Source organism: Pholis gunnellus (genome assembly GCF_910591455.1).
Source record: "Pholis gunnellus genome assembly, chromosome: 6".
Taxonomy (NCBI): domain Eukaryota; kingdom Metazoa; phylum Chordata; class Actinopteri; order Perciformes; family Pholidae; genus Pholis; species Pholis gunnellus.
In genome coordinates, this window is record NC_136532.1 from 19792647 (window position 1) to 19816883 (window position 24237).

General features: G+C 44.4%; 1 protein-coding gene across 1 annotated transcript in view; it reads left to right on the plus strand.

Moving 5' to 3' along the window:
- Nucleotides 1-24237, plus strand: part of arvcfb (ARVCF delta catenin family member b) — a 104200-nt gene that overhangs the window by 71155 nt on the left and 8808 nt on the right. Inside the window, exons 9-12 of the mRNA XM_079160447.1 lie at nucleotides 20477-20604; nucleotides 22168-22318; nucleotides 22715-22907; nucleotides 24005-24116. Coding sequence (XP_079016573.1) covers nucleotides 20477-20604; nucleotides 22168-22318; nucleotides 22715-22907; nucleotides 24005-24116 — 584 coding nt within the window. The remainder of the gene's footprint in view (nucleotides 1-20476; nucleotides 20605-22167; nucleotides 22319-22714; nucleotides 22908-24004; nucleotides 24117-24237) is intronic.

The window sequence follows — 24237 nt, forward strand, 5'->3', positions numbered from 1 at the left end:
GCGTATTCACAAAATCAGAATCATAAACTGTTTATTGCCTGGTACGGTACACATACAAGGAATTTGGCTCGGTGATTTGGTGCGTAACAGTAACGCAGTAGGAATGCTCGACACAGAAAACAAACTGGCACAGAGACAGGAGAACACACACGGTTTGAATACACTGTGGAGGTGTCGCTGATTGGACACAGGTGGGATCAATCAAGGGCGGAGCAGACAATCACAGTGGTGGTGACCTGAAACGAAAGGAGAGGTAGGAAACACAAAATGAAACAGGAAATAATGATAACTGATAAAAGGAAAACATAACATGGGGACAGGACGAGACATAACACAATTATTCCCCAGTGAAAATAAGCGTTATTTGCAGTCTCCTAGATTATCCAAACACAGGCATCCCTATCAAGTTAGTCATATATAAATACTAATACGTCTAGTTATACTATAATCATATATATGTCATCATATGTCATATCATATATATATATAAAGCTCATGATATAGTCAACTATCTGGACTATATCTATTTTTATACACAGTCAATAGCTGATTTTAAGATTTAAATTCCTGATTATTAAGGTAGTTGATATATAGGCCTGCTATAGATTTGGGATAGCTACCTCGGTATTGATGGCGTGCAAAACCTACAGATATTCTAAACTCTATCTGAGCCGACAAGCCATAGTGCTGTTTCTGCAGCATTGGACGAAGATTACAATGTTGCAGAAATGGGATGTCGGCAACACACAAAGGTGGATAGCGAGCGGTGTTTTGTTGTTGAATGCACTGGTGTTGGGTTGAAGGGACTGTGCTTTGCTTGACCAGAGAATAGTAACTGGCTACTCTCCTGTCCTGATTTACGTACTGGTATATCTTGGTACTGGTATTATATTATATATCTACCATGTCTATAAATATTGTAGAATAACATGTGATCAGTGGTTTGAGCAGTACAGCTTATTCCCCTGCAACTGGTTCTATCAATAATGTGTGACTAAGTGTGTGTGTTTGTGCACTCATTCTCTCTTTGCTTTTTGGCACTGACACAGGCAGTTGTAACAGTCGTAAAAGCAAATTAGTATGCAGCGCACACGTCAGTGCATCCGGACGGTAATATATATATTTACTTGTGTGTGAGTCTGTATAATACCTTCCTCTGTGGAGAGGTGTGTGTGTGCGGATGTCCATATGTCTAGCGGTGTCCGTGGAATTCGTCTGCACATGTTACACATCCTTATTTGGTATTTAGAAAATCAGCACCTTCTTTAATGTCTAGTGGCAGGCACTCAAAGTCAATACCGCTTCCTGTTTGACTGTTAATTAGCAACATTAACACGGCAAAGTGGGCTCTCATTAAACTCGATCACAATTAATTGCTGTGCTTTTTCAAGTTAAGCCGATTTTGCCTATTTTTTAATCACTCCTAAAGTAAAGGAAAGCAGATGAGCTCCAAGGATGATAATTAATATTTTCCACTCACTGGGTTTTCATGGGTGAAAGCCAAGCTGGCATGCTGAGACTGTGGATCTATAGCGGTTACAATTGTGGTGCGATTACGTTACACAATGTGCTAACAACACCCTTCGGAGTTTTGTGTCCAGAGAAAGCAATTATCGTTATAGGCCTAAATGTCAAACACGGTTGAAATGTGTGTTTGTGGGTTCACGTTGGAAAGAGCACTCGGCATTTTCTCGCTCACAGACAGACAAATCATATTTGACGTTTATTAGCTCCACACACGGGCGAATAACAACAGTGAGGTGCATGGATAATAAGCTTAATCACTAGAGCGAAACCCACATTGACTTTTTAAGCACATTTATCACTTTTTCCTCTTCAGGAAACATCAGAGGTGAAAGCGCCGGTGACTGCGAGACCATAAAAGTCATCAGGATGCCTTGTTTTGTTTGTCTATGAAAATGTATGTTTGTACGTGTCAGGCACGTACACATCCCTCCGCCGGCAGCACATCCCCCGGTCATCTGTGGTGAGAGAGATAGAGAGAGTATCTCTCGTTCGGTGGCGATGGGTAAGAGAGATATGGCAGATTACATGTGTATCCCGGTCCTGATCTGATGTCAGACAGGGAGGTCAGGCTGGACCTGGCAGCGGGCAATGATTAATCTTTTTGTTTATGTCTGTGTGTGTGTGTGTGTGTGTGTGTGTGTGTGTGTGTGTGTGTGTGTGTGTGTGTGTGTGTGTGTGTGTGTGTGTGTGTGTGTGTGTGTGTGTGTATGTAAAAAGGATGAGAGAGAGAGAGAGAGAGAGAGAAAGCACAAGGCCTTGGAACTGCAAAGTTGGTTTTTTTTTAGCCCCTTCAACAAATAGCATTACATTTTTTGGAAATACACTTGTTCATCTTCCTGCCGATTCTTAGATAAAAGGATTGACACCACTCTCATGTCTGTACAGTAAATATGAAGCTACAGTCAAGAGACAGTAAGCTTAGCTTAGCATAAAGAATAATAAAAGGCCCTCAAGAGTCAAAGTATTCTTATTGTAATAATAATACCGCTGCAATTACTGGTCTGACACCCTAGATGCTACAAAATTCAATAACTTTCTTTTCAAAGTAAATATCAAGGTTGAAGGCGTACAAGCATTGACCCAGACGCGTCTGTTTAATATTAGTCAAACATCAATACCCACTCTTCTACATTCTGTTGACTATGTCTCAAAAATCAATGCTGTGTTTTTAGTAAACTTGTCTCGCCAGATTGATGATGTGATTCGTCTTTCTAGTTGATTATGTGGCCACTTTGTCGACCTTAATTGATTGAGTGAGTTACTTTGTGTATGCAGGTGCACCAGAAATGGGACCTGTTGCAGGGCACACACATCAGTAGAGATGTCCATTATTCATGCCGCCCAGAACAGAGGCAGAGACAGAGGGAGGGGTGGCTGTAACAAAAGTAATTAAGAAGTGTGAAAAGGCGCATTTCATTAAAGAGCCGTCGAGAGCGGCGCCTCCTGGGATGATGAAACATTTTCCCAACAGTTAATTGAAACCACAGCGTAAACCTTTAGATTGTAGAAAGGTCAGGTGAGGGGAGAGAGAGGGGGAGAGAGGAGAAGGCCGACCGAGTGTGTGCACCTCATCGCCTCCTTTTCTCTGAGAGTTGAGGTTAAAATGATAGGTTTCCTCCAACCTGAAGAGGAGGTTGGATAGAATATAGAAAGCGCTGTTGGCGCTCTCCTGAGAGAAACACAGTGCTTCAAAAGAATTAGCCTTTACATTTGATGCAGCCTCCATCTCTTGCCTCACCTCCTCCCTTCATGTGCTCTTTCTTACCCTCGTCCCGCTCCGCTGTATTGTCAGAGCGGTGTCACGATGCAGCAGTGCGAAGAGCCTCACATCCTCTCTCAGCATGTGGGTGTGTTTTCAATGAGCTCCAGCAACCACAGGAAATGTACATAACACAATCGGGGAAACGCATACAAAGACAATGAATACCTGACGGTGACCGACTGAGAGCAACATGAAGAATTCCTTTATTTGTTGGCTAAGAAGAAAAAAAGGTAAAATGCGAGTTGTTGGTAGAAAGCTGCCTTTCTGCTCACATTGAGTTCATATATCAGCCGACAGTCAGTGGCGCATTATAGTGATATTAATCCAGAGTATGCATATTAAACTCCTGATTGCCTTTTACCTTTGACCTCTTGGCCAGCACCACTATTATGTTTTTATACGAGGAAATAATTGGAAACTTCGTGGGAGAATGCTGTTTCCTCTGGCAGAGTTTATTCCCACCATGATGAATCTTTTTGTCATCAATGCCAGCTGCATTAAGTAGTGCTAATTAGTCATAGCTGACAACAAGGGCATTCTGACGAAGCAATAAAGGCGCTGTGTTTGAAAGGCATCAGTGCTTTCCATGACTTTGCTCTCTCTCTCTCTCTCTCTCTCTCTTTCTCCCTCTACCTCTCTTACCACTTCTCATTTCTCTTGCTCTCTGCCACTTCAGTGCTCTCTCCATCCCTGGGAGATTTACTGTGTTCCCCTTGCCTTGCACACTCCGAGCAATTGATAAAACAGCAGCGTTTACCAAGACGACAACTGTGTAACGCGTCTCGCTGCTTTGTCTTGCAAGCTGAGCATTTAATTTGCGGAGAGGTCTTAGCGTTGACAAACAACACTAGTGCGCGCTGTTATGTATTGCATTGTATAACACTCTTTGATATCATCCCACTGGAGATCTCTATTTGTAGTGTAATGAACAATGACTGCTTTGCGATTGGAGTCATCTCAGTCTCTGATGCGTCTCAGCGCTTGAAGTCTGAAAAGTCACAGGCTCAGTCGAAATAAGGAAAACTGAGCTACACTTGCATTGTTTGTCTCTGCTGTTGTGGAGGAGAAATATTTCTCTTTATCCCTACTGCAATATCTCTGTGGCTCGTAATCTGCGGCAAGAAAAACAATCGTCTTGCCCGAAGGCACGACGAATGTCCTGCCGCAGTGAGCAAATATGTTCAAGCAGATCCGTTTTTCGAGATAAAGCCTCTTTGCGTCATTAAGTGCTGCCAAGTTTGCTTCAGAGTAGCACAATTCCAATGGGAGGGGACGTTTTGCCCTGTTCTGCGTCTGCTTTGCACCCCTAGTTAAAGCAGAATATCATTAATAATTTACTTGTCATCCCAAATTCCAAGCAGGCAGTCCTATGAAGGCGCCCTTCGTTTTCATGGCTGCAGAATTCAACACCCAGATAGTGAAAGCTGACTCTTGGCCTTTCTGAGTTCCTGCTTGTTGACCACTTTTGGGGAATCACTTACCCTTTTGTTCAGAATAAACACTCAGTTGTGTCCGTCCTTCACCTCCAATTCCTCACTTCCTGCCGCCACATTTCACGGTGAAGTGAGACACCAAATGAAGACGGCTACCTCGTGAACGTGTGCAGCCGGAATGTCATATATACAAAGCGTGCACACAAACAAATAGCATGCATACAAACGTATAACACTTGTACGGACACATGCTCGCGCACAATCACACATACTTTCTCCCTCTCAGCTGCTATCTTGACACATAGTGTCCACTCCACACAGAGTTGGATCCAGACTGGCACCTTATATCACTCTCTGTCTTTTTGTTGCCTCAGTCGTTGCATTTCCTTCAGTATTTAACCTTCCTTATGCCTAATATACAGCAGTACATAGCATCACCTCTACATTTTCTTCTTTATTCTGGATGCCGTCACGTCTGGAGGGAAGACAATCCTCCTCTAAGAAAAGGAGGCCAGTGTATCACGAGGTGTGATGAGTGACTAATTGGTTTCATATTTCTGGTCCATTTCTGGTGCAACCTTCAAACGGAAAGGCAAAACTAAATGGGATGCTAAACAAACAGACCAAAAAGAGTTATTGTATCTCAGGAGACTTCCTAGTTATATTAAGGAGAAGTAAATATAAACAAAAACAAAAACATCAGACATAATCATGTTCCTGCGACTCTGCACAGGGGTACCCCAAGTGGAGATAATTGATACCTCTGAGTCAAGGCACAGATGTTATATTACCTAATTTACACTCACTTCATGGGACTCAGGCAGATTGGATAGCTATCTGATATCATAAAACCTAAATGGAATTGCAGCCAAGAAGCATTCGAGACAGATTGAAATAAGATTGTTGAGATGCATTCTAGCCAAATGTTAAAAAGATGTAAATTCATCCATTATTTCAGGTTGCATAAGTGATCTTAACTCGGCCCAACTGTGAACTACATCGGTAAATAGCCTGTAAAATAGACCCAGTGGCAATGCCACTAAAATCAAAGTCATCTTTCCTGCTGTAGCATTGAAGCAACAGCAAAAAAGCGGCTCTCGCGCTTTTATTAAGTGGAAGTTTAGCGTTAATCTGATCTCCGATCAGTGCAACCATTGCACATGACCTGCATGGTTACGCGAACGGAATTAAGCCAGCACCAGTGCCCATGAGGTATATAAAGATGGACGACATGACATCTCCCCAAAAGTGAAGCCAAATCATCTTGATCGCCCCCTGGTGGCTTGCTGCAGTATAGATCATAAATCCCGCCCCCTCCATGATGGAACATGGACCAAACAAAAAAAAAATCATGCTCATTTCACGTAGTTCTTACCCCGCTGATGTATGTTCAAGTGTTAATGTTTCTAATAATTCAGTTTAAATCAGTTATTTGATACTTTAGAATGATTGACAGCTGCTCTGAGTGATAGCGTAGTCGGAGGCTCGGGAATTATGCGCAGAGTAGGATCATCGAGAGGAGATGTAACTTAAACTTTAACACTCTATCTGCTGTTTCAAACATCTTTTGGAACATCACGTGTGTTTGTATCAGACATGCAGGTACATGTATTTACAAAGATACAGGATAATGGTTGTTACTACGGTAGCTACTGTGGTGCTAGCGCAGCAGCTAGGTGGCTCACGCTAACGAGCTTTGGCTGTCCTCAGCTCGTGATTGGCTCAATTCTGTGGCTCCATCCCCCATTCGCTACTAGACTATTCACTACTTTGACTACTGTCAAAAGTGCAAGATGGCAGCGTCGATATCCGGGATATTTTGGCTTTACTTCTGGCCAGCGGGAGGAGGTGGAGACCCATCGTCCATTTATATATACAGTCTGTCCCCTGGACTAAAGTAGGGCTGAACCAGATTAGCATCCAATGGCGGGAAAAGAAAGTTGGAGGCAATCAAATCTGGCTAACAGAGACGCATATATGTATAAACAAAGGGTTAAAGATTAGGTGTAAATATCATCTGGAAACAAGAAACTTGAAATGTGAAGATGTCATTTGAAGTAGCTTGACCTGATTGTCTTTTTGGTGCCCGGTACAGAGGGTTGATGGTGGGAGGACATAACTACTGTACCTCTCATTAGATGGAGAAAGATAAGAAAACAGTTCCTAGTAAAATTCTATCATTTGACAGTGCCTCAGTTCATTTGGGAACACGGCATGGCAACAGTGTGCATATATGCATGTGTCATGATGAAGTATTGTGTCATGTGTATATACTATATATGCTCCAGATACTAAATCCCTCACCACCTCACCTGAGATTAAAACTGCCACACCAGCTGTTGGGAGTGCCGCGGAGCCACGGCTAACCCGACACACCTCACATGCCCATGACTTTCCCAACTTAGATGTCGATAGTAAAAATAAGCACTGCACAATACAGAAAAAGAGCTAATTATGTGGATAGCCAGCGACACTTTTGCTACTGCAACCCCCCCCCCCCCCCTTTCAACTCGCCACCATCCTCTCATGAGCTGTTTCACACAGGCAGTGATGAAAAGGAGTGATAATAAGGCGAGGAGGAGCAAAAAACAAATGAAGGGAGCAAGAGGTTTATTTAAGTGGGACCACCTTGTGCTTTGTTGGAAATACAAAGAGGTTTGCATAATGCTATTCCTAGGAGGTCTCATTTCAGAGTGGCTTCTCTACACATCATTAGTAGAATGAAGTCCTTGCAGATTAGTTGGTGTGTTTGTGTGTGTTGATGCAGAGCAGCATTTATCCACCTGTGCTTGGTAAAGGATAGTCGGCAAAGGATCATTCCCAGCACTTCCTCTGTGGCAGTGCATAAACCTAGCCGCACTTCCACCCACTTCGGCATCAGTGATCAACTGTTTCTCAAGTTGTTTAAACTTTCCTAACCCCCAAGAATCTCAGTGCCCAGATCAGTGCGTCTCCTCCTACGAGGCTCTGTGGGATTCTAAAAAATGTGGGGAATCCACAGTAGCCGGCAACTTCAGGCTCTTCAGATGATTAACCATGTCATTTGCCTCCCCCAACTCCCCAAACCTGAGCAGTTGGAGCAAAGGGATAATTACGAGACAAGAACGATTCCAGGGAAGTAGGATGAAGCGCAGTGAGATTTACTTGCCAATTGGAGCCTTTGTTTGGCCCCATTTGAGGCGCAAGAGCGCTGCTTCCTGTTTCTGATAGAGACGCTTTAATCTAATTAAAAGCAGATTAATGGCGCGCTGACTAGCATCGCTGGAGCTACAGCAGAAGCTTAGTGAGGGGGAAAAATGCCCCCCCCCCCTCCAGAATTTGCCACTGTCTCTTTACTGGCAAACAGTAGATGAAATATTGGTCGTAAACAGTCTAGACTGTTGTAAACAGGAGGGCCTAAATGCACCCTAAGGACTGCTGTCCTTGTATACAGTCGAAGGAGAGGGTCAGATGGAGTAGATAAGAGTTTAGTACTGGCAGGCGTCCAATCAAACTGTCTCTCCACTGAGGTTTTACTCTCACCGTAAAATCAGTTCCATCAGGCGAGCATGATGCTTTGGATTGTATTTTAGGGATCTAACTGATGTTTATGCAGCATCACATTTGTGCGCTCGTGTAGGCAAGTGAGCAGAAGAGCGGAAAGGCCGAGGTCCCAGTACCTTCAACAACGTTCCTGTGACTAATACAACAGCCATGAAAGAGAGGAGCAGAGGAAGGGGAAGTACAAACGGTTGAAGGAGAACGATTTAAGCTTCTATTTATGTCAGCGAGCGAGAAGGGTGAGTGGGAAGAGAGCGACGTGAAACGATGTTTTTGGTGGTGAGTTTTTCGGCGTCCACAGCCAAACTGTATTTGGGATTTTAATGTGCGTTTGATTTTGATGATGGGTTCATTTAAGCCGGCGGGGGCAACTCATCTCATCCTCACTGCCTTTCATTTGACTCTTATAAGCACACAGACACACACACACACATCCAAAATCCTAATTCACACAGCTGTCCACAAACACAGTCGCACACGCACAAACTCATTAACGCACACAAATACTCTCTCACACACACACATGCACACGTTAAGTGCCCTGTGCCCTTTACCGTGAAGGTGGTATTAAGTGGCTATTAGAGGTGCTGTTGTTTGTCATCGCGTTGCACAGAGAGGTAATATTACCTGAGAAAATTGACCACAGCATGTGGTCAATTTATGTGGGTGTGTGTGTGTGTGTGTGTGTGTGTGTGTGTATATGGGGAGAAAAGCATTGACTGCCATCCTCCAAGGCGGGAGTTAATCCAGAGTATCTATCACACTTTGGCGTGCCATTTCACCGAGGGGGGTTGGCGAGGCTGGAGGGAGCGTTAAATGAGAGATGGGTGCTGACACCGACCCAGACACAGGAAATCCCTCCACCGTCAAACACCATCACAGCCGGCATTACGCATTCGATGCAGGCTCTCGGCGGAGACGGAGGTTGCATTTGTTTCGGGGTTACCGGTCTGGCTGTGGTGCACCAGGATGTTTAAATAGTCTGAATTTAAGGTGAAACACAGCCAACACCAAAAAAAACATCAGCATTTCCTCCGATTTTATCTTTTGTTCGATTGCGGTGCAGAGATAGTACATCAACACATAAAGGCGTAAATGTTTCCTGTCGCTGTTGGATTACAGAAACTATTGCTTCTTAAAATACTCATCCTCTCCTGGTGCGAAATGACCCCATCAAAAACAGCCAGAACAACTTCAATGTCCTGCCCGCCCACACAGGTCAAATGAATGGAGCTATGACAGCATTACATTACATTCTGTGGACAGAACACAGGTAGACAAAACAACAAATGAACTCAGGTGAAAGCTATTAGACCAGTTAACACACAGGGAGACAAAACAAGTGCAGAACAACTAAACCAAGAGGACCTCCAAATACAATGAGATATAAAGAAACACAACAAAGCCCCACTGTTACACAAATGGACAGATTCTCATCACATCCTTCGTCCACATTTACAGAAGATGAATGCACTGGTTAATCAATTTGTTCCACGTTTTCCAGCACATTCTAAAACTCCTTAAATGGGGAGTGTTGCTCTTATTAGTATCCCATTCACGCCGCTTTAGAATATTGACTGCTGTTATCAGAAGCTTTAAACCAAAAATTCAAGAACAAACCTTCGTGCAACTCTAATCTGTGTGTGTACATGTGTGTATGCTATACTCCTGTCCGTCACATCAGCTCATACACCCCTCCCTTCCCCCTTACCCTACATCTGCTTCAGTATGAAGCTATACTCGCCGTAGTCACAAATAGTTCAGTGATAAAAGCACTATCTACATGTCTCGGGATTATACAAAGACGGCCAATCGACTTATAAATGCTTTAGAAACAAGAGGTAAATATTTTGCAACCAAATCAAATTGTCTACAGGATATGCAATATTCAAGTCTTCATAATGCATTTAATACTTGAATTGTTTCTTTACAGGGCTTGTACAAAGGCAATAAAGTGGTGCGTGATATTACAATCCCTCCTCGTCATTGTGGAGGGTGGTTTATGGCTTTTTGCCGTTTACACCTACAGTCTATAGGCACGTCTACTTATTGTCATTTTGTATCTTTACAGTTCTCTCTGCCGTTCGGAGAATAACGCAGCGCATTGGAGTATAAACGCCTCCGTTCATGCTAGGCGCTCGCGTGCCGTCTGTGGAGGCTCGCGCTACAGCACCAAAGCTTCAGGCCTCTTATCTTCAGTCCTCATTCCAGTCACTGCCATACCTCTATTAACCACCCCTCACACACACACACACACACAAGCAGTCCACAGGATTATCTAGGCTTATTCCCAAAGGCTGGACTCCCAACCTCCAAACCCCCATCCCAAACTGTCGAGTACATCATTTAGCTTGTGGTGCAGTGCAGTTTTTTCTTTTTCTGGAAGGTTGTAGATGGCGTTTATTTTTCTTTCTTTTCCCTTTTATTACTGTCTTGTTGCCCTGACCCGATCTATGCATCTCTGTGGACTATTTACCAGTCCCATCCCCCATGCAAAATTCATAGCTCAAATCCTCTCGGTCACGATCTCCTCCTTTACTCGGTCCATCCTCCCCACCCCCCCTTCACTCCTTCTTTCCTAATTCCTCTCCCTAACTCGCATATTATTTCCTCCTTCCCTGCTCCCTGGTCACCTGTGTTCCTTTCCTTTTCTGTTCCTCTCCCCTTCTCCCCTTGTTCTCCTCCTCTTCCTCCTCTTCCTCCTCTCCTCCCATCATCCTCTGTTGATGCACACTTTCTTTGTGCAATCCCTGTCCGATGTAGGGAGATGCAGCATGTTGAGAATCAGCTGTCATTGGAATTTTTGTTGAAAGCACAACACCGCCTGGACAACTTAAGCTTGTTTTTCAGGCTCAGGTGAACAACTAAAACTGCCAGCCAGGAAAATAAGAAAACCTCCGGCCCCCACAGCTTTTCTCTGTGGGCTCCCTCTTTCTCTTTCTCTTCCTCTTCATCTCTTTCATTCTCTTCATATGTTTGTATATCTCTTTCTCCCTGGCAGGCTGTGGCCTAAGTTTCTAGTTTTGTTTGTGTCTGTGTGAGGACGTGACTCGCCTGTGTAAAGGGAGCAGACACTCAAGGTGATGCTGAAACACACTACCCCCTTACCAAATGCACACAGTCGTGCACACTGATGCGCTCCAAAGCAGATACATGCATACGCCTCTCCACTCCGAAGCACTTGAGTGTCTGAGGGAGCTGTTGCTGCTGAACGCAAACTTACACGGAGCATGGGCAGTGCTTGGCCAGCGATCGCAGCCCTCAGGCTAGCATTTTGGCCAGTTTGTTTGGAATCACGGGAATCGCAGAGAAGGTTGAGAAAGGTCTCAATTCAAAGCTACTTTGGTTTGCCAATTTGGCTTGGCCAGTCAGGTAGTCTTCAACTCATTACCTCTGAATGAGGTGCATCACCTAAATGAGCAGGTGGGCCGTGTTATGTAATGTGCAGATTGAAAAGCAGTTTGTTCCTCTTCCTTGTTTTGCTGTTTCTTGTCCAACTGTCTCACATGAACGTGGAATGGACAGATTGTTAGAGGAGATGGGGTTTCCATAGCAACCCTATTACTACAATTGTGCGCTCTTTCATTTCTACATATTGTCTGCATCCCCTCGGTAGAGGCAGCCGAGGCATTGCTGCGTTTTGTTCTCGTGGTGGAGATATGGGAGGTTATTAGAGAGAGAGAGAGACACAGGCTGAGAGAAAAGCAGAGAAAGATGGTGCGAGGCGGGAAAGAAGAAGGAGGTTCCTCTGTATCTGTTCTCCATCTGCAGGCAACTCGATAGCATAGTCCAGACATGTGTCTGCGTTGTGTGTGTGTGTGATATGTAGGGTGCGCTGCAGTCGTTCAGCCTCGTGGCCGAGTGTGTAATCTGCACATCAGTATAAGACAGGCTCTAAAGCTGCATTCACAACATTTGGGATGGAAATTTGTTTTGGGCTCCAAGTCGCTCCATCCCACAATACACTTGCCAGCGTCACAATCCCCATGGACACATAGACGTAGATCATACTTACAATACATTTTTGTACAGATTTAGCCTGCAGATTGGCATCCTGAGCCGTCTGCCTGAAGACAACACCTGGAATTCTGGGCTTAGAATATGTGTTGGGTTGTTCTGACTTTCTGTGCCTCCTTGAGCACAGATTTTTCATATAAGGGCTGAAGATAGTAATATTCTTTTTTCCCTCTGGTCTTCATGGCCGTTTGAGTAAGACGTGTGAGCTTAGACTGACAGGTTGCCATGCCATACTTGTATGCCATATCGTAGCGATGGGAAAGTGTTGTTTTCATAGTGTTGGTTTGAATTATTTTCTTGATAGCAATGCCAGATCGCCAAAGCTGAGCAGCACCTGATCCGGGCTTACACCACACTTTGACCCCCGCAGATAGACCGCTGAGTGGGCTTTTATTGTGCTTCTTTCTATACTGGTGATTCTAACTGTCTAAACAGCTGTTCAGACTGAAATCAGCCCTGTGTTATCACAATGCAGGGGGCTGCAACAGGAAGCGCAGTTTCCATGACAGATCCAAGATCACAGCACTCTGACACAGAACGTTACATACTAGCTGATCAACAAATAACTTGCTAAACAAACACGATTCATGGTTATAAATAATAAGGGCCATTTGAACACTGAATTACATAGAGTTAACTAATACGACTTGGAAAAAGTTTTACAGTTGTAATTACGACTTGTACGTTGGCACAAATGAATTATTCATACCATATTTCAGTTTATTTCAGTCGAACTGGCAATCACAATAATCCTGCAGTTAATGATTCAGTGATGATTCAGTGATGAATTGTGTATCCCAGCAGGATACACAATTATCTTGTCATGTTGTCATGTTGAGTATCATAAGCTATACTTTAACTACCTTTAACCGACTCTGAAATTGGTTACGGTGCTGTTTTTCACTGCTGTCACACATATCATGATTCACATTGGGGTGCACATGACTAGCCCAACGAATTGGTAAATAAAACTCGGAAAATGAAATTGACTTCACCCCCCCCCCCCCCCCCTGTCATTTCTTATTTTTTCCCAACTACAAGCACCTGGATCCATGACATGCACAGCTTTTACCTGTGCCAACCATCGAGGCAGCAACTGGAAAAAGTGACTTATCTTGTCAATATGTTTTTCATCCGAAGGGAAATAATATCTTCACTTGACAGAGATTCTAATATAAACCAACACCGTCACCTCAGGCTCACAAACTCTATTACATTAGCAGGAGGGACATTGGAAACAAACAACCAGAGCATTACCACTGTTGATCCACGGAGAAGCCTGGATAGCTGCGAGGCACATTCTTGAGTGAGCCACAGAAAACCTAATACAACTACGGCTCAAGACTGAGAGAGACCCCTTGGCTTTGTTTCCGTCTAAAGTTCAGGGGCTGTAGCGGGAGGGATGGAGCCTTTTCAATGCACTTTGTAAACGGAGTGCTTGGACGCTTCAGACAATTTGGCGTCGGCGTGTTTTTTGCTACCGGTGTTGATGTGTCCTCTGTGGAATAAAAGCCCACAGCAGGACTTAGCCTGCCCATCAGCACAGGAAAGAGGATGTACTCCCCTGTCACTGCAGAGGCAGCTTGCTGAAAAGGGTCCTATTGTGCTAAATGGTAGGAAACGAGCTTTCGTGGAGCAGACCTTTGGTACTGCTGGGGAGCAGGACCCCCGTTGTGACATGGAAAAGAGGAAGGGACAGGGGCATCTGTGTTGCATATTCTCCTTTTGCCTTCAGTGATATCTTCCCCCTCTCCGTCCGCTCTGTCTCTTTCCCCCAACTCCCTCTCCCGTCTCTCAAAAAAACCCATCACACCAGGACATAGTTGTGGCCCAAAGCACTGATGGGTAGCTGTCCAAGAGATGGGCCAGTTGCCACCTTCTTCCTCTCTTTGTCAACATCCAACAAACTAAGGCCAAACCACCATGTGGGTATGCTAATGTGTGGTGCCCCGGGGCTGCCCATAGAGATGCCAATCTGCAGCCAGGGGCCGACTGGGTGTGAGTGAGGAAAATGAAGCTTTGACTCCTGGACCCCGTCAGTCTGAAGGGGTGAACGACCTTTGCAGCCTGGCGGGTGCACTCTGTTTTTGGCTTCACTAGAATCCACGGCTATCGGGAGGGCTGTGGACAGAAAGAGAATTCACAGCCTCAATCACATGGTCTCCCCGTATTTTGCAAAAGAGAGTTTGTTTCAATGTAACCTGCAGCTTTTCACAGTGGTTCAGAAATTACACCAGCACAAAAAACAAATGTGAAAGTCAATTAAGTGTACTTTTCTGTGATTTATACCCAGCATTAACGTGCATCTGGGTCTGATTACATTCACGCCTGACTTTAAGATGCATTTCCAGAATACAAATGGAAGGAGATTTAACTCCGATTTAAATGCACATCACCTCCTCTAGTAATACTTATAGATACATGAATACAGTTTATAATCGACAGTAAACGTTAATTGTTCCCGTCCCCAAGGATACTGACATTCATTCTTACCAAGTGTGTTACCACCTAAACTGAGTCATTTGCATGCATTCCTCGATTGAAGCCATTCAGAAACATAATATGCTCCTTCAAGCAGCGTACAAAAAAAAAACAATATTTGCAAACACTATATGACTCAAGGCAGAAGTGTTCTCATGCCCCTGCAAACCCTGCCAATATACCTGTTTTGTTTATGTGACTCCACCGCGCACCTTTTGGTTTTTAATGAACCGGAGAGAGTCTATTATTATACCAGTGGCTTAATACTTTTAATGATGTGCTGATTTAGCCGTCTCACCCTCTGTTGCCCCAGGCACGGCCACAGAGACGCTCATTAGCGCTATAGCACTCTACCATGTGCCTGCGTGTACTATTACAAAGGCACTCTTACTTATGAACAGGTCGGGAGAGGTTGAATGTGCATGAGTTTCAGATGTGAAATGTGTGTGACCAGAGAGTTGACGACTCGGAGGATTTCCCACTGGCATTGCCTGATTTATCTATGCATGTGTTCCACAGGGGGAGAATGTGACCCTTGCGGTCAGCATATGCTCTGTAGTATTTCTCCTCTCTTTTTCTCACCTTGTCTTCCACGTCGTCTCCCGTCTCTGCCTGGAGAGACTGAACAATGAGAGTAACCGCAGAACGCTCCTACAGTCCTGCACATCACCAGCATTTCAATTAACCACAAAGTCAGGAGTCAGAGGCTGTGTGTTATTACAATGTTCCTGTGAGCGTAGAATGACTATACGTCAGAGCAAAACACTGTAACAGAGAGAAGACTGAGGATGACAGATAGGAGGGATTTATTTATTTTCTGCTATTTATTATCTTCTTTTTTTTTCTCCATCTGCCGCTCTCTTTATCTGCCTCCATCTCTCTCCGGTCCTTTCACAGTGCTGTAAAACTCCCCTATGAGTTGTAGAAAGTGATACACCATCAAGTCCCTCTGATTCGATGAAAAGTGATGTGTGCTGGAAACGGAGCGGCGAATAAATGGTGCTAGCACAGCGCCTGTGTAGAAGCACAGGAAGAGACCCCCGTACACGTTGTAGGCAGACTGGATCGATGAACATCACTTTTTGACATGCCCGAGCAAGGGCTTGGTGTGTTTTGTGGATTTGTGTGTGTGTGTACACGGACGTGTTTGCAGAGGTGTGTATCCTGTTCTGCATGAAAGCTGCCAACTATCCTAGAGGAAGGCAGATGGCTGAGAGGCCAGAGTCATTGAGGTGTTTGTCTGAGTGTGAGAGAGACGAATCTTCATATAATACATGTATGAGTGTGTGTGTGTGTCCCTTCCGAGCCAATCAGTTAATCCATTATCATTTACCAGCCTGTCACACCGCTACACCTTGGCTTTAATTGCAGCCAATAGTGAAGCTACTTGAACCGAATTAATGCTCTGCACTGAGCACCACTCAATCACTTCAACTTAACTTTGTTTCTGACCCAGTTTTCGCGCACCGCAGCAACACAAAGCCCCTTCTCTTCTGTACCCGGGTACTAATTGAGCCTTGCCTCTATTGCAGGAGTTGTCACTGTCTTCCTCTCTGCTTTGAAAAGCAACCTGCCTCTCCTCCCCTCTCACCTCATTTAGGGATGAGCTTAGATCTCCTGAACATTTTGTGCATGTGTTACAGGCTGTGCCCATTTGTGTTTGTGTGTTCATACAGGCAATTATGGGCTGTCCCTCAGCACGGGTTAGAAAGCAGAGCTCAGCAGGAGTCTTGTAAGGAGGCCACAGTTGTGTGTGATGTCTGTTTGCCACACCAACATGCAAAGCAGGGGCAATATATACAAGCTAAGCTCAGTCCAGCTAACTATGTATTCATTTATAGATTCATTTCTATTTTTGTGACGTTGACTTTGAGAGTGCTGGAACATAATACTGTCCTTAAGTATTCGTACTACTACTTAGGTACTAGTCGTGTTGATCTTGCACTCTAAACTCTACACTGTAGTCAAGACCCCCTAAACCAAGACCAATTCAAGACCAAGACCACTGTGTATCGAGACCGAAACAAGACCAAGACCAAGACAGGCTGAGACCAAGTCAAGACCAAGACCAGACCAGTGCGGGTCTCACACTGTAACCATAGCAGGGCTCAACAGTAACTTTTAAAAGAGGTTGACAAGCTGACAACCAGGCATGTTGCCGGAACTGAAAATATGTTTGCTATTTTTAGTTGCCTTATATTTTGAGTGATTCAATTACTATGCAGTTAATACATCAGATTGATAATGAAAGTCCTGTGAAGGGCGGTGTTTATCGGCCCGTCAGCGGGTGTGCCAGTTCTTGCAGCCTCCAACTCATTATGTTGTTGAGCTGCCCACTCGTGTTGCTTTGAGCTCCAGTGCTTGTCCATCTCCGTGGTTCTGATGTGCTACTCTGAACTAGGGAACTCGATGTGTCACTTTTTGAAGTCTTGTACATGCTTTGCAGTATAATTTTCCGTCCATCTCAAAGATGCCGGGGTATGCATCCAAAGACTTCACAAATTTCCTTTTTTGTCTTTCGTACAAATTCGTGTGGTTCTTTGCCAGTTTGCACATTTGTTCGTGATGTTGACGGGGTAGTTGAACTTTGAACCCCATTGTCAAACAACTTGATTCGCTTCGCCATTGTCTCTAAAAGAAACACACCGAGGCACGTGCAGCGTTACAGTATCTGCTGTAGGTTGTAACAGCAATAGTCAAATATCACTTCTGTAATTTATATTTATTTTGGGGAAAACATTTAGCTGTTTGCTGTCCCTATTTTTTACATGTTGAAAATGATTGGTTGCATTAAAACACCTACAGATTATGCAGGGGGGTGCAGGTGATACTTCTCTGTGGGTTTGTCACTATGAGAGACTTCTTTCCAATTCGATCCATTGTTGATTCGAAACTATTCATTATAGCTCCTATACATAGTACATTTTGCTAACATACAACGTTTTACGAAAAAGGATGTATTCAGTATATGTCCAGGAAGTGATCAGAACACTAACTAATCCTGAAGTGCACTTGCATACACTTCACTCTACACCACCGGATACATCCGTATTTAAATAATCTTATCACGACTGCAGTCTGTCACAGAATATGGGGCTGTAGGGTTGTCAAGGTCACGTCACATTGACGGCTCATCTCCCCTCTGAATCGTAATTCTGCCGAACAAACTGACAACTAATAGGCCCCGAAAAGCTAGCATGAGACGACTGGCGACAACAACACTACAGTATACGGTTGCAAACAGAGCTCGACCTGGCTGCTGCTTTTAGGAAAGACTTTGGGCTTTTGGTGCTGACATTAAGCCCCCACTAAGGACGAAGGAGTGAAAGCCCTGGCAGAGATATTCTCTGGCTCAACAGCGAGAAATTCCACTAAGGATAAAGGAATTAGTTTAAAGGCCCAGTGAATTTCCCTCCATTCTCATCCTCCTTTATTGTACAGTACACGTCTTTTTTTTGTCTTTTTTTGTTGTAAAATGCCATTTTCATAAGTCGCTTCAGTTGATTGCCAGACCGAGACTCCGGGCTGTACAAGATGGAGCAAAATGTGGATTTGCAGATTATATTACAAAAAAAACGGTCATAAAAGGCGCAGTCTTAGAGTGCGAGCGAACTTGGCAACAAAGGTTCAACATGGCTGACATTTTGTGCGGAGAGAGAATGTGCCTTTGGAGATGAAGTGTGTGTGTGTGTGTGTCAACAGGACTGCCTGCGAGATGGTCTCCGGTTTGCTGAGTGTGCACCCAGTAGGCCCAGAAATATGAGGAGCATGCAGAATGTTGCAGAGTTTCTGGTTCGCAGACTCTCCCCTCTTGTGTTTCCCCCCTGAGAGAAACCTATTGATGTGATTCATGGTTTCAGCACATGGTAACTTACAACCAGGGTCTTGTGCATCACGGCTCCTGCTTCTGCTCCTTCTTTGAAAATAAGTTCAAGATTTTTCAAGCGGCACCTACAGTAACATCCTCCCGACCTGCCAGTTCCGCCCACACACATTCTGGAGGAGCAGGCTTGGCGTGATCTGGGACGGCAAATGCCACAGGGTTTGAAAACCCTGCTTTTTTGAGTGTTAACAACTATGTAGCTGTGTCTGAATCTGGCAATCTCAAGAGTGTGCCCAGGCACCCGCTCTCTGCAAATTACGGGTATGAGATGTGGATTTAGAGGCACAAATGTCAGCTTGTGTACCTCTCAAGCACAGAAATGACACTCCTCACTCTTTCACTGTTATCTTTTCTTCTCGTGAAAAGAAGCAAGTCAACACAAAAAGGAGATGTTCCCTTAAGTTGCACTCTCAAAGGGTTTTGATTCATGCTTTTATAGTTTGACCCAGGTTGCACTTACATTACAAAAAAGATCTAGAAAAATGCATGGAGGGCCTAGTCAGCCCTTGTGCGTCAATGAAATAGGGTTCCTATACATCCCTGCCCACATAATACAGGGGGTTTCAAACTGAACCTTGGAAATTGTGGCCTCAGAACACATAAGAAGAAACAGTAGGTTATTCTTTATTTAATGTTCGCCTAGAGGGATAGAAGAAGGATTTGAAATTGCTTCTGTGCTATTGTAGAGGATAGGAAGGATGCTGGTGCAATGGTATTTCTGTAAAAAAGGAGATTTTAGCCACCAGTTTCAAAGCATCAGCTGACCTGTGCAGAAGTCTGTTAAGCCTCAGTGAGTAGCTGCAGATTGTGCCCCCTGTTGAAGCACTATGCCTTACTTCAGGTTTGATTCCTTACTCTGAAGACTAAATAGATTAAAAACTCACCTCTAATTGATATGAAATGAAACCTGAACATGCTTCAAATGTGCCTTCGGGATAATCAAAATAGTAAAGAATTGTTCTGGCTCAAGCTATTAAAATCTGACGAGATGTCTCCCCTACTTGTGGTGCGATGTATCCCGCAATAAAAAATGCACGACTCCCACCAGAGATGTGAATGGCTCAAAATGACCTTGACAGAAGAAACACCCTCGTTCTGAAATCCCTACCTTATAATTGAATCGTCTAGTGTGTCTTGTTGATTCCATGTAAAGCACTTAGTGACAAACCTGTCTGTGCCAAATAAGAAAAACCTCGGGTGAATATATTTGATTTGATGTGATTGGGCACCTTACTCTCTCTCTCTCCATGTGCCTGCCCTGTCTAATAGCTGGTAATGTAATTACGTTTCCATCAGTGGGAGGCCTAATGATGGACTGTGGTGGAATGTGTTATGTGCTAGTGAGATAAACCTCCCTCTCAAATACTCTGGGTTTGGTTGGATCAATAATTGATCCCACTGGTGTTCTCTTCATTTATAGTACTGAAGTATTTTCAATCATAATGCTTGAGGAAAGATTCCAGGCTCTGTTCCAGCATTTCTTAATAAAGGTCTTGCAGCCTATTGTGCAACCAAGTGGACGGACGTTTAGTCCCGTCCTCTGTGTGCTGTGGAATTTTGTACATTTTCACTGGAACTTTGCGAAATAAGCTGCAATCCAAATGTTGTGGCATTTGTCTAGGTTGTGTGCTGTTACCAGAGGCATTGTGCATTGTGGTTAAACGCAAGCTTCTTCCCCGTTTCCCCTCGCCAAAGAACTCTCCCTATGGTCTGAGATAAAACTCAGCACTACTGCTGGTACCTTCACACGTCCTAATTGGCCCGTCTGTCTTGCCAGGGAGTCTAACCAGTACATGTGTGTGTGTGTGTGTGTTTCTCTGTATCTCCCTGCAGGCTTTGAGCTGCTGTATCAGCCGGAAGTGGTGAGGCTCTACCTATCTCTGCTGACGGAGAGCCAAAACTACAACACCCTCGAGGCCGCTGCAGGGGCTCTGCAAAACCTCAGCGCTGGACAGTGGACCGTGAGTCCAGGGTTGGGGAGGGTAAAACACGTAGACACTATGTTCTTGTCCTTACTCATATATTTCATTCTCGCAACGTCTGTCCTCGTCATTGACCTTTCAGTAGCAGTAATCTTGGATTGTTATTGGAGCAAAAATACAGAGTCTGATGGGCTTGAGAGGAAGCAGAGGCGCTTTAACAAGGTGTAGACGCTCTGTCTCTGCAAACCATGAAGCCACTGTGTAGACTGAACTAACGCTTAAGGTCTGAACTGGGTAGCATCAGGTAGCTCAAACACAATCTTCAAAGCTACCTTGCTTGGTTAGATCCATTCATCATAAGTGGGATTACATGACTAGATAAGTGTTAACTAATGTAGACCAAACTTTTAGATGTTTTCCTCTGTTGATAGATGATGTGACAATCTCTAGAGCCAGGATCAGACATTTATTCCAATTACAGTGACTGTGGAGCTGCTGAGAGGCTGTCTGGCTTGCAGGCAGCAGTGAATTATCAACAGGGAAGGATAGCTGTCAGATGCCAGTTTACGAGCAGCACCTCGGGCAAGAGCGGCCACTTGTGTTCTTCAGCACAGTGCTGGCTGCATTCAGTCCACGGCAGCGTTATCACCGCAGCGCTTCTATTTACACTCCTGTGTCAGACAGTAAAAACATACCTGAGTCCTCTAAATTCATTAACGGCGTCTACCTTGAGTAAAATAAACACCTGAACTTGTATTATTATTTTAGTTCGAGCCCTGAGTCTCACAACTAGTGAGGTAACTAGTGTAATAATTCAGCAGTGATTTTCAGCTCGGGTGAGCATTTTGAGAAGAAATCCTTCTTTCGTTTGGTGTATTTTTTTTTTTCTTTCCTGTCGGAGCTGATCAGAATGTCTGGCGAGGCTCAGGAGCCTGTGGAGCAGCTAACCCATCACACTGTCTCATCTGGACAAAGCTTGCCCTTACTACTCCCTGGGAGGATACCGGAGCTGCTTCTTTAAATCCTCCTGGTTCTTTGCTACTGCTCAGTTCATGTACCACCGGATTGAGCTGTTTCTTAAAGCTTACTACTGCCACCTGGTGGCTCAGCTGTGCCCGTCCTCTGCTTAATTACATCTCTTGGGGTACCAGTGCTTAGAAGATAAACCCTTTCATGTCAAACTTAATGTTTCATGTTACAAAAAAAGGAGAAGTAAAACCTACTGATGTTTAAATTAGGACAAATTATGCCACATGTCCATTCAGAGCCCCACTGTGTAATGTTGTGAATTAGTCCAAGTTCAAGGAGCAGTGCTGAGCTCTCTTGTAGGTAGTGACTGAACGATAGGGTGTGTGTGTATGCATGGGTTGTGTGTGAGCATGAAGGCATGTATCAAAAAATGTCCTCATGGAGGATAACCTGGTGGGGCTACATCAAAAGACAAGATGTGTGGTCATGCTGGGCTGCTCCCAGGTGGGAATCTGTAGCTTGGCATGAATACCAAACAGGCAGTTACTGACGGCGTGTGCTCACTCAGCCTATAGGTCAAAAGTCGAAATTATAAAAAGCACTCACACCGTGCCCTGTTTTTCTGCCCTCCAGTGGTCCAACTACATTCGAGCCACGGTGCGTAAGGAGAAAGGTCTTCCCATCCTAGTGGAGCTGCTGCGCTCCGACTCCGACAAGGTGGTTCGAGCTGTGTCCATCGCCCTGCGCAACCTGTCCATTGACCGCCGCAACAAGGACCTGATCGGTACAACCCATTAGCAATGCAACACTCACTGATTCAAGATCCAAATTGACACAAATATAGTGGATCGTTATTCTTTGTGCTGCAACCAAAACACCAAAACGTCACCATACCGGCCTCGAAGAGATCCCATCCTAAAGTGATTCCATTGTAAGAGATAAGGGACAAAACCTGCAGTCCTCATTCTGTGAAAAAATACACTTCAGCTGTCTGATTTATTCAAATCAAGTGGGTGATCTATACACTAAATACAATCAGGTTTTGAACAGTTTTAATTCGAGCCTTGCCATTTCGACAACAGTCACTCTCCCTCTGTCTGAAACGCTCTTGTTTTTGTGCCTTTAAACGTTATTACCAGCTCTTTTCCCTGTTAACCTTATAAACAACTTTGCCTTACAGGAAGTTATGCCATGCGGGACTTGGTGAGCAACTTGCCCAGCGGCCAGCAGCGGCCAGCCAAAAACCTGGAGGAGGACACTGTGGTCGCCATCCTCAACACCATCCATGAGATTGTCACTGACAGCTCTGAAAATGCCCGCTCCCTCGCCCAGGCTCAGGCCATTGAGAAGCTGGTTGCCATCAACAGGACTAGGTAAGACGACACAGTACATCACATAACAATGTCACTTAACAACATGTAAACCAGCAGACTGTATTATTTCGATTGATTTATGGTTGTAAAGTCGGTTTGTGTTTAGGATTTATTGTATCTATTTGGCTACTTTTGACACATAGGCGGCCCCAAAAGGAATATGCACAATCATCAACACTGGCAGAACTGTTCGCCTTTTTATCACAAAATATTCCGCTCAAAGAATGCATAGTTTACCCAAACACAATTATCTTTTCTTATCAGTCTTATACTGTAGTTCAAACAAATTGTATTGCAGACAGTGAACCAAACACAAACGATACATTCATATTCATGTGAACCATGCCAGAGGTGTGGATTTATACGGAGACATCATACGTGTAATAATGAAACAATGAAATTGAATTTGCCTCGTGATCCTTTATATTAGCATTCATGGGGGATGATGTGATATGTCTCTAATGGCCCAAGCTTGGCTACCACAATACTATACTCTAACAAGCCTGAGCCCACACACACCACCGCCCACACACACATGAATTAACAGGCTTTTAGAAGTGGAGGGCAGTGTTCTAGGGGAGAACCTCTGAAGCTTCTGCTCCTCAGGTAAGAGAGTAGCCGTTCCACTAATGCCCGAGCTCTCCACAACAACCTGGCAATGGAAACTAACAGATATCTTTAAGAGGTGTCTTATATTACCGCAGTGTTAACCACTCCAAACTGAAGTGCGTCTGCACCCCACTTTTAATTCAAGAGCACTTTTCAAAGGCTCGTCCTTGTGTGGTATTGAACATACGGAGAGTCGCTCTAACTAGCATGAATATACAGCGTTGACTCACAGACCAAATAGCTTCATTTCCTCGGACACCAATGAGATTAGCTTTCTTTGAAGTGAGGCCCCCACCCACATGTAATTATTACTGGTAGCTAATGAAAGGAAATGTGCACTCATCTGGCTATGAATTCAAAACTAGAGACCCTGGAGCCTCTCAGGGGACTTGACGTCTTTGAATAAAGAGATTGATTCGCACGCTAGCATACCCAGGCGTCACTGTACCTCTTCATATATTTTCCCCTTTCTTGTGGGCCCCCCTCAGCCAATCAGCTCGCGAAACCAAGGCGGCGTCCCACGTGCTGCAGACGGTCTGGAGTTATAAGGAGCTGAGGAACGCTTTGACCAAGGACGGCTGGAACAAAAGCCACTTCCAGGTACAGAGCTGGTTCTTAAAGAATATTACTTCAACAATTACTGACACTAAATGTTTATAAGAACCACTTTACTGTTAATGAAGTATGAAGTTTTCCACTAAGAGAGTATTTGCATGACTAG